Here is a 12,400-nt window from a genome sequence, read left to right as displayed (position 1 = left end):
CATGTACCAATTTAAATTTATCAACCGTCATACATTGGGGAGCTTCTCAAGCTATTAAATATACATCCGATAATAAATCTTAGTCGTGTTTCTTTAAGCGAAAGGGTTTTTCGACAGTCTGTTGCTAAGTTGACTTTACTGCGAAATAATAATCATAATTATTGTACGGGCAATTTCGTATATTATCATCATCAATATCAAAGCTTACCGGCAGAGCGTCTGTTGACGGTGAGTCTTTGCTTTATGTTTATCCATAATAACTGTGATCTAACACGTGATGAGTTTTGACTGATGACGTTTAATAAATTATTAATAATTAAAAATCCTTATATCTTGATTATACTCATGTGATCTTTGTTCTAGTTTTGATGTGAACATCGTTAAAATCAAATTCAAATAATTAATAAATTGTACATACTTAGAGTAAAAACAAAACGCATCAAATTACTTAATCCATTCGTGGTGATATGAATATCAAACTTATATATTAAAATTTAATAAATCTCTAAAAATATGTATTAATAAGGCCCAAAAACTGCATAGCTTCCATTCTTATTGACTCCAGGTTTATTGTCATTGCTTTTATCTCGTTTGTTTATTGTATTTTTTTCTAAAGATTGTAAATGTTATTTAGTTTTAATATATATATATAATATATATAATATAAAAAACGATTTATGCGTTCGCGTCTATACGTCAATGGCATTCGTTAAGTTTCGTTGACAGTGCTTCAAATTCGGCGTGAAGCGAAATACCTATTGCATAGTATTAAACCGCTACTTTTTTTCGTAGATAATAATTTTTAGAAGACAAAAGTTTTTTAAAATGTTTGTGTCAGATATTTTAACTGTAGGAAATTAGACATCGATTTTTTTACTTTGGGAATGTTAAAATTATAAAATTCTATTTAGTATAAATAAAAACTCTAGAAGAAAAAAAACAATGACATTTCTGTCTCATCTTAAATTATAATACATATCAGTGACTTAGTTATTAATACACAGTTATTATATAACATTTCATAGTATTTATAAACTTTATTATATTCAACAAATTTTGAGAATCTTTACCCATAAATTGTTTTTATGAATAATAAATTATATTATGTTGAAAACGTCGTAGGTATGCACTGTAAACTGTAATAATAATATGTTACATGATAAACCGAGCTCACTCAAAATTAAATGTGATGACTGATGACTTTATCATTAGTTTTGAGTGGCTGAAATACTGTATAATAATTATCATCTTTTACTAGTCTATGTATATTTGTGGTTTTTTCTATTTAGACAAAACATGAAAAATTGACACATCATTCTGTTTTTATCTAGTGTTACGTTGTAGTCTTGAAGGTAACAATTAAAATGTTATTTATCTCTGATACGGTAGCAGTAACAGATCAATACCAACTAGAGAAACACGAGAGAATTCAAATGTTAATAATATTAGAAAAGACACTAATTCATATAGAATGAGTAAAATTTAACGTAAATTGATAATTAAATAAAATATTATACGTTACCAATAATTTTATAACAATACACAAATGATCTCTGATACTTTATGATAACACAAAACTAATGTAAAAAGATACATTATGTATAGTGTATATAAATGTATATTTTAATACCAAAATATAAATACAAAATAAACAATAATAAAATAATAAATTGTAGCTCATACCATAACACTACTATAGGTTTATCGATTAATTAATATTATTTAATTCATATCACCTAAAAATAAATATATTTCAAAGTAAAGAATTTTTTTTCAACATAGTTATTATCGTGTATAAATTATCCACAAAAGGAGTTGTTCATTAGAGATATTTTCAAAGGTAGCTGTGGTAGAGTGATAGCTATTAACATAAAAAGCGGAGATTTATATTCTGACACCATACATTTTCGAAGTTTAGATGTCCTTAAAGTTATACGTATATTGTATTATTGTAGGATAATGCTTGATTAAGTGTAATTTGTTTAAATCACCCAATTATATTCACTTTTTAAATTTAGCCATAAAAAAAATGGCTAGAAATTAATAGTTAGTAATGAAACACATATTTTTATTTAACTCGTCAAAAACAATAAATAAAATAAATATTATGATTTTCCAAACAATAAAACTTAAACATGATATTGTACACATAATATAGAATATAAATATTAGAAAAGTTAATCACTGTTTGGCGTTTTAAAAATTCCATTCAAGTATTATTTTAAACACTGCAAACTCACAACTAACCAATCTAAACATAATAAATAATAAATTTTAAACTACAGTGTGAACTTGTTTTATAGTATTAACCACTCTGATATTAAACTATGAGATCTTAATTTTAAATAAAACTAAATTAATCATTTTTGTTATATTTAAATATAGTTGAAGAATAAGATGTATTATAAAATAAACAATAGCAGTTTAAATATTAAAGAAAGTTTAAGAAAATTCGAGAAAAATATGATTTAAAACCATGTATGAATTTGCATTTTTATCTTATTTGTCAGGTGTGTTTATAGAACCCTATGTTAATTTATTCCAGTGACATAATTAATTAAAAAATATATATACCGTTGTAATATAATCAATCTATATAGTATATATGTACACAGTAGGATATTGGACCTTTAGAAAATAGGATTATGTTAAATTGGTTATTTCCTTGTACAGTATAAAGAATAATTCGAAAAAAATCCAAACAATACTATTGCAATTAAAAGTTTTCTTCTAATACCTAATGAAAACTTTAAAATTAAAGTTAATTATGAATTAAATAACTACACCAGCCACAATATTTACACCAGACAACCTGATAAAAGTCTATCGATGAGCTAAATAACAAATATTCATTATGCAGATTGACTTTATATAAAATTAAATTAAAATATTTTAAAAAAAAAAGGAGTAATTGGATTAGAAGAAAACATTGAATTTTTAAAATAAAAAGTTCATATGTACATTGTTTATTGTTTTTATGTTGTTGTTAATAAATAATAATATTATATACTACAAAAGAAAAGCTGCAATTGGCATAGTATTTTCACGATTGGCCTACAAAATGAGAGAATGATTTAAGGTCTATTGTTTTACTTACTAAAATTACTTTAAATTATGTTTATCTATTATACTATTTTTAAAAGTTGTATTTATTTTAAGGGTGTATTTAATATATATTTAGTTATATTTGGTAAGCTAGATTTAGTCACTTGAAGAACTTTGAACCTAATAATATTCTAAAACAAAAAAAAAATGATATATATATATATATATATATATACATTATACATACACATGGGAAGTTAGGTAATTGCTCTACTATACAGTAGAAGTTTAAGTGTACCTGATCATCGAGTAGGTTACTGTAGTTAGCCATATTATTTAGAAAATTGAAACTAAAATAATATAATATTTATTTTTTACTTTTATGTTCTTGAAGTGCTTTGTTGTTAAGTTGTTTTATATTTTAATATTATATAATTATTTATAATATAAACACTGATGTTCAAACAAATAGTATATAATTCAATGTATTAGTTAAAATTTAAAAAAAAAATCAATACTGAAATCGGAGACAAAAATAAAATGTATTATCTTCTTTGATATCTGGTTACTGGATGAAAACAAACATGATATACATATGATATAAATATAAAATAATTTTCAATTGTTCATTTATTTATCTTTTTATGTATAAACAATTGTTGACTTTTAAGTTTTACTTTTGAAGTGATTTGTATTTATTTATATACTAATTATACGAATGTCTGTATGCATAAAAATTAAGTGCGAAATAAACCATCCAATTTTTTTATATTAAATATTAAAACATTTATTTTTGTAGTGGCTTAGGGCCCATACCATCTCAAATCTGATCTTACCTATTATGTGTACATAATATAACCCAACCTACCCTCTATCACATCCCTTTTATCATTTTCCAAGGTGCAATCTGAGTTATGGTTTTATTATAAACGTATACATATTGAATGTTTATTATGATTTTATTTTTCTTCAAGTAGGTAGTCAATTATAGTTTCAAAGTAAATACATCATGAAATTCAAAAAATTCAACTCATTAGAATATAATTATTGAAATAAAATTACATATTTTATATGAAATATTTTGAGCCAGACACATTATACAGTACATCCTTCAAAAAATACGCTCAATATCAATATAATATAATAATATAATAATATGATTTATATATTAATAACATAAACATTATACCTATATAACAACTAAATTAATAAAATATCATTTATGGCAAGAGCCAATGATTGTATTTTATTTAATTAGTTTAATAATTGTAATTTCATAATTTTAAAAAAAAACAGCAATTACTCAATTTGCATAGAAGCTAGGTTATTAACTATATTAAAACTATAATATTGAATATCATAACATAACATGTATATTATATATTAAGTTATGTATCAAGATATTTTTAAAGATTATAATAGATTATATTGTAAATCACCAATAATGCTCATAACTCTTAACAATGAATAATATTTTGAAATTCTTATTAAAAAAAAAAAAAAAAACATTAAGTTTACAATAATACAATGAAAAATAATGACTTATATTTGAACAAATTTAGTATTAACTGTATGAAAAACTTAAAAATTGGGATTTGAATAAATTCAATTAAATGGGTGGGGGGGGGGAGGTTGCCGAGGTGAAAAATAATGATACCACGAGAAAAAAAAGAAGTGATACGTTTTAGTGAATTACTCTGAATAATATTATAATTAATAATTATAAATAATTTTAAAGAGTTTATAGTGTTTGTACTTAATATATTATTACTATGTTTTCGACAACGGTTTTTTACAATGTGTTGTTTTAATCGAATAAATATTTGCTTTTTGCTAATTATATTTTAAAGTATACCATCGCTGACTGCATGTATTTTAAATAGATATAAATACCTTTTATTCTTCCATTATTGTAACCAAAATTAAGATAGTTTAATTAAAGTTATTTTTAAAAACTTAAATTAGAAATTTTGTAATAAAAATAATTAAGCATACACAATAAAGTTTCAGTAATCTTTTCTGTTATTTTATATTGAACAAAAGTTGATTACATTATATTTTTACGATGGATAATAATTCACAAGACAGAACATAACAATTATAGACATGATAAGCACAAGTCATTAAACACTTTTAATTTAAAGCATACTCATTTAAATATAGTCTTATTTCGCGTAGACGGCGTTAATCTTTGACTTCAATTAATATTTTTTGATAATAATATTAGTGAATAAATGAGCCACCGAAAATATGACAGTAAATAATATTTTGTTTTTATTTTTGACTCACCAACATACATCTGATTCGAAGAAAAATTCGTATTCAGCAGATTAATTTTATGTAATATGTAAAAATGTAATACTGTAAAATTAATTATTAAAATAATAATACATAACATCTCATCTAACATAGACGAAGCATTAGGCTCCAACACAGAAGATATTAACAACATAGTCAATTTCTTAAGAAAAACTGACCTGCTCAATCATATCTACTAATGGCCTTTGCAGTCGATGTATTTAAAGATCAATAAAAAAAAAAAAATAATAATAATACATAAAGTTTACTGGTATTATTGGGAGGTATCCTGCAAAGTGCAATGTTTATTTTTCAAATAAATTATTTTCTGCTAGAAAATATTCTTAATTTTTTTTTTTTTTTTATAAATAAATGTTTAAAATATATTTTATCAAAAGAAAAGAAAACTTATGTTACATGTCAAAATTATTATATATTTTTATAATAAATATTATCATTATACGTACTTGTATTATAATTATGTTTTATCATTTATTTGTTTTAAACATCTTTTGTATGAATTTGAAACTTTTAAATGCCAAAATATTATAAAAGTAATAGTTCTTAAATCATTAATGCTTTAATTTCTTCTAAAAAGCAATTATTTCTTTTGAAAATAATACCTTTTTATTATTTCCAGTTCAATAACATCTATAACTAATATTGTGGTAAAAAGAAATATTTGCAAATCTGTGATTTTTAGACTTGAAAAAATTATTATGTTGACCTTTATATTTTATCCAAGATAGACCAAAGTCCTTGTTATTTGACAAATATTGCACGAAAGTAATTTACGTGTTTCTGCGTATTTTTTTAAATCTGTGCTTTTATAACTTTGATACATTACTTTTAGTTGAATGTCAGCACACAACATTCTCGCATTCCCAAATCTTGGCTCTGTGGTGTGTTTTCATTTTCAAACTAATATTTTTATACGAGTAGGTACTTGCAATTATTATTACAACAGCAAATCATATATTATTAAAATAACAGTTGTTAATTGCTTTGAATTGATTATTTATATATTCTATGTTATTATAGGTTTTAAAATAAAAATATCACTAATAATTTGTAATAATATTAAAAATCCAAACAAGTAATAGTAATAGATAGTATCTAAGTATAATTAATATAATACAAATCTTTTATACCTAAAATTTAGAATTTTTATAATTTGACCAATAATCATATATTAGCTATCACCCGCGTGCTCCACCCCCGTGGATAGTTGTTTGCAAATTGTGGTGCTGTTTCTTTGTCTTATAGTTGTTTCGATCATAAAATGCTATAACGTGTACATACCTTATACCTACGCAAAATAATAATAATTTAAGGTGTTTATAAATTCTTATACATATACTTATAGATATTAAAAACATTTTTTTTTCACATTAATGTTCTTTCACCCGGAAAATATATTATATTATAATACTATTATAACGTTGTTAAATGAATAACAACAATGATTTTTAAACCACAACATTGGGCATGGAATTTTATAGGGTTTCACATCATGCAGCGCGCTATACAGACTTACCATACCACTTTTTTATTGGTTATTATTATTATTGGATGAGTTTTAATCTTAACTACTAGAGTCTCAAGTTTAAGTACGTCAGTCGTAGTTAGAACACAGTGATCTACACTTCAAATCCCGCTGGAGCGTTCAAAACTCCAAGCCGTTGTCACATCTTATATATGTTGACAATAATAATGGATTCATCATCGATTCTATATACACATTTTGAGGTGGGTCGTGAGCGATTTCTTAACTGCACACTTTAAACAATGATTTTAGTATATTATAATACATAATACATATACGTTGAAATTCAAATTTTACAGGAGGGACACAAAACTTATTTTGTGTAACTTATTATGTTCGCTTTTCGAAATAAATGAAATAAAGATATACATACTGTTACTGTAGGAACTCGTATATAATATTATCTTTTGTTTTCACACCAAATAGTGTGAATAACATATTTCTATCAAAATTTTAAAATTTCAAAATATTGGACATGTTCCCTAACAAAAGTGATTTTAAAATCTCCAGCAAACCGTCAGGTATAACAGTAAAAAATTTGGTAACGATATACGGAATGGTGTGGATTTGTACATGTGACAAAAAATCGGAACTTGCTTTTATAGTATAGATTATGATCGTGCTAAAGAGAATAAACAGTATATGTATGTGTGTAAATCTTAAAAATAAAAATACAGACGTTTAGATCTAGTTAAATATATTGTAAACCGAATATTAAGCATAAATTCACAATATATCAATATGAAATATTAAAACGCATCTTTACTCTTAAAAATTGTTTAATTAGGTTTCTAAAATAATTTTCTTTTAGAATATTAATTAGAATTCTAGACAATTAATTTATTTTCACATGAGAAAATAAATAGATCAAATTACTGCCGATTAAAGAAAAATCAATTTTATTGTTTCATTCGTAATCTTAATATATTTGGTACATGTAATATATTTGTACACTATATTAAGTTGTAAAAAATTTAACTATATATATTAATTTACTTTCAAATATTAACTAAAGAAGATATACGATATATTATTTTCTCTACTTTAATGTAGTCATACATCATAAACGCTGTCAGCATTATATTATTGATAAGAAACTTTTAGAAAAATCTATTTTCATACTAGAGTTTTATTTTATATACATAATATCTAAAAACCGGCAATACACGTTTTTGACAAGTTAAGAATATTTTTATATTTTATTCACATTACTCTTGTTTTATAACTTTGGTGATGATATATTAATATTTTTCTTCATTACATTATTCATGCTTTATTTAACAGCTATGTTCAAAACAAATACCATTAATGTCCATTGAATCCTACAATAAAATGTTTAAACATATTATTTATTAGCCTTGTATTAGTCTTTTCATCTTTTTACACTGGAATTTCAATACAAAATATTAAGAGTATTGAGAACTTTATACAAAACATATCAAAAATATACTATCTATAATCTTATAGATGTATATTAAAAATACGCTCTGTTAAAGTTATTACAGATGTACAAATTCAATGTTTTAGTATTTTTAATACTCATTAATTTTTATGAGCACTCAAAATATTTAAGGCTGTAGACATTTAAAGACTAGTGTTCGGCATCCTTTTCGTAAGAAAGAGATATATTTTTTTAAAAGATACAGGTTTAAACGATTGAATCACCTTAATTTTTCGTCATATTGTAATAAAATTATAACTATATTATATTATTATATTATACAATAAATGATATAAATTTTTATTAAAAAAAAAAATAATATTGATTCGTATTCTAAACAGCCGTAGGCTGCTGATTCCTGTTATTGAACACTGTAGAAAAGATTGAACTCTAGTAATAATAATTTGTTGAATATGGTAATAAATTAATACTTAATTAATGATTTGAGTTCTTCGAAAAAAAAAATTATGCACTTCTACACATTATAATCAGCAAGATAAACGAATTCAGAACGGTGGCCAACATCCGTCATCTGTATATTTGACATCTGATTTTTTTACAATGAATAAGTTTAGCATAATATCAAAGAATTTTTAAATTCATCATTTTTATTTTTCGTTATCTGGTAATTTATTTTCAATTCATTATATTTGGCATTTATTTTATTCTAAAAAATAAAAACTATAATTTTTAATTTCATCTTTACATATAATTAAAATACTTGATAGCTCTATGTCAAAAGAAATTAGTGACAAATATGATCATTATATTACTAAAATTTTCTATTTTATCTTGGTTTAATTTCTTTTGATGTGAATTTGAGGTTTTTTTTCTTATTAATTTTTTTTTTTTTTTTTTAATAAAGTACACGTTGAGTTAACTGTTAAATTTAAATATATTACCAGAGAGTAGGTTAAAAATTATTATGATTATAGGCTTAATTAGATTTTCAACATAAAAACATGATACAAATAAATTTAGTGTACGATGTTGTAGTGTTGTTTAATCTTGACATTTGATCAAAGGTGATTTAAGATTGGAATGTTATTTACACAATAATAAAAAATAAAACAATACTACTGAATGGACAGAAAATACCATGTTTGAGATGAGGATTATTATTATTTGCAAAAAATAACTTTAACTTCCAATTTGCAAAATTGCTGGCATTTTTCTACAACAAGAATGTAATCGATAACCTTATTAATACTGGAGATTTCGATTGACGACACATACATACACACACACACACACACTTATTTTTTTTCTCTTATAAACACACACACATATAGACATTTAAATAGATATAACTTAACAGTGCATCATGTGTGATGTATACCTTTAAATTTAAAACATAATTTTGAGAATAATTAATCTTATTAATAATTGTACTGCTTACATATTGCATAAATAGGTACTGAGCATGTTTTAAGTCGAACTATTAAAATTGAATGTTAAATTTAATAAAAAGTAAAAAAATGCAAAAAATTATTGAAATATAAAAATAATATTAATTATGATTAAATGTGTTCTACATATCGCTCACTATAATCCTAATTATGAATACGTCGTATTACTCGTGTTTATTTATTAATAATTCTAAATTCAGGAATTTACATCATAATATACATTAAAAATTGTGTCTACTCAATTATTATATGACTTGGAAATTTAGAGTATTATAATTTATAAATTATACAATGTCTTTGACACCTCAGGGTTTTATTCCATCTTTCGAAAAAAAAAATGGACAGCTAATATATTTTTAATTTATGTTTTCGCACTTTAAATGTTTAAAGCAGTGTCATTATTTCCGAGAAGAAACTAAATATAAATTACTCTGAAATCGTGTCAAAACATAAGTTTACTCTTTTAGAGGTATTCCTTTATATAATTAATACTTACATTTTGAATTATTTATTTTATATGTAATCTATGAATATATATTTGAATATATATTTTAGATTATGAGAGGAGCGTTAAATGTATTAATTTTACAACAATGTATATTTTTTATTTTACTTTTTGTTGTCACTTTTCGGAGCAATAAAAATTTTTTATTTTCAATTTTGAGGGTAGTTTTTGGTTGAAAATTGGATCTAATTGGTATTTTTAGAGGTTAAACAAAATTAAGGAAAAATGAGAATTTTTTCAAAAAAAAAAAAAAATCAGTTTTGACAATTTGATCGTTTTGGTTTAACTTGTTAGTGATCGAATTACTATAGATACTTGTGATTTTAACCAAAATTGTATGCTCATGTTTTCTATAGGTATACATGATAACATTTTCAAAATATTTTGAATTCTTTTAAACTTTTCATAGAATTTTAATTCAATAAAATCATACATATAAGTAACACATTATGAATTAAAAACAATTTTAAAAATGTATTAACATTTTTGAAAATATTTTTTACATATTTTATAGTAAAAATAAAACAATATTTTTAATTTTTTTTCCTCTTTTGAATAAAAACTTACATTTTTAATTTCATATTCTGCAACAGAATATGTTTGAATATTTCTGAATATTTTGTAAATAAAAACAACATTTTGGCCGAGTAGTGAATAAGAAACAATTATTTAACGCTTTGGTAGTAAACCAATATTTTACAAGGTATCCTCGTATCGCACCACTCCACTCACTAAATGTTAATTACTTATAACTCAAAAAGTAAACATTAGAATTAATAATACATCAATATGATAAGTGATAATAATAAAAGTTACACAACATACATTTAGATTTATTATCATATAATGTATTGAAGTTTTATTTTTTCAAAAATTATTCAATTTATGGTTAAAAAATGTAAGTACAATTAAGTGGTGAAATATTCGTATAATACAGTTCACTGTTGCCGGAACGAAACATATTTAATATTATGTCATGAAATAATTGTATGATACTTCGAATCGAAAATCATTATGAAAATTTTAATTTAACCTACTAAATGATGATATTACTGATCGGCCTGAGAATCAAACTATATTTAACGTTTGATAAAAACAAGCTATTATTATAGAATAAATTATTTTTGATAAATTTATACTCAATATAATATTATCATTAAATGTACGATTTATGTGGCTGGTATGACCGTAAACCATTTATATTATTGGTGTGGGCACGTGCGCTGGACAAATTTTCTTTTGGCCCGATTAAACACATATAATTATAATACTTATTAGTTTTTCCAATGAACAACTAAATAATCACTGGTGGTGTGCCGATGTCCTTGTCAAATAAATAAATTGAATTTCATATTTCGGCGCTTACGTGGAGCGAGAGGAATTCGCTGGCAACGAATGTGATGTTGGTCTGCACTCGGCGTATACACGTATTTGATACAAAACCGTATTATTCGATGTTATGGTAATAAACATTTTACTATGGCGAATTTCCATTATGTTTAGCGATACACATTTCCTGTCAAAACACCAAAAAAAAGTAATAATAATAATAATAATAAAATATGAATATAATATTTTGTGTATTATCGTATGTATTTTATATTAAGCTTATATGCAAATTGCATATTTTTCACGCTCAGCATCTTGCAAATTATTCATGACATTCTTTTATCTAATAATAAAACCAACCGGAAGCAGTGCTCCCTGTTCGAATTTATGTTTTATATTATTTAGACGTTCATACTAATGTAATATATTGTTTATAGATTTTATCATAAGATGCCGTGTGGTTTCATAATAACGCCAATAAAAATTATTGCTTATTAAATATAATTATTATCATTGTTGTTTTTTTTTTGTTTGTGCAGAGGAAGCCGAACCCGAAGAACCAGAACCCGCCAGTAACGCTTACGGGCGACGGAGAAGCAGAGCCGTTCTTTACCAATTATCTGGACATTATAAGAGTGATAAACCAAAAACCGGCAAGCTAAAACTTAACAACGTGAGTTTTGCGTGTTTTCGTTAAATCGTCTTATATACTATATCCGATGATATACGATTGCGTACGTTTGTCCCTTTTGGTAGCACGATTGATTACGTTTGTACGATTTCGTACGATATCTTCTACTTGACCCATAAAAACATCACGATTTTGT

At 23.9% G+C, this 12,400-nt stretch overlaps 1 protein-coding gene across 4 annotated transcripts in view; it reads left to right on the top strand.

Annotated features, from left to right (window-relative positions):
• LOC114128236 (potassium voltage-gated channel subfamily H member 8) overlaps positions 1 to 12,400 on the top strand; it is a 159,238-nt gene that overhangs the window by 66,018 nt on the left and 80,820 nt on the right. For all 4 annotated transcript variants that reach the window (XM_050199228.1, XM_050199227.1, XM_027992711.2 and 1 more), the window contains exon 5: positions 12,113 to 12,246. In XM_050199228.1, coding sequence (XP_050055185.1) covers positions 12,113 to 12,246 — 134 coding nt within the window. The remainder of the gene's footprint in view (positions 1 to 12,112; positions 12,247 to 12,400) is intronic.

The sequence above is a fragment of the Aphis gossypii genome, chromosome 2 (genome assembly GCF_020184175.1).
Source record: "Aphis gossypii isolate Hap1 chromosome 2, ASM2018417v2, whole genome shotgun sequence".
NCBI classification, from domain to species: Eukaryota; Metazoa; Arthropoda; class Insecta; order Hemiptera; family Aphididae; genus Aphis; species Aphis gossypii.
The sequence above is the reverse complement of the archived record's forward strand: the minus strand, read 5'-3'. Positions and strand labels throughout refer to the sequence as shown.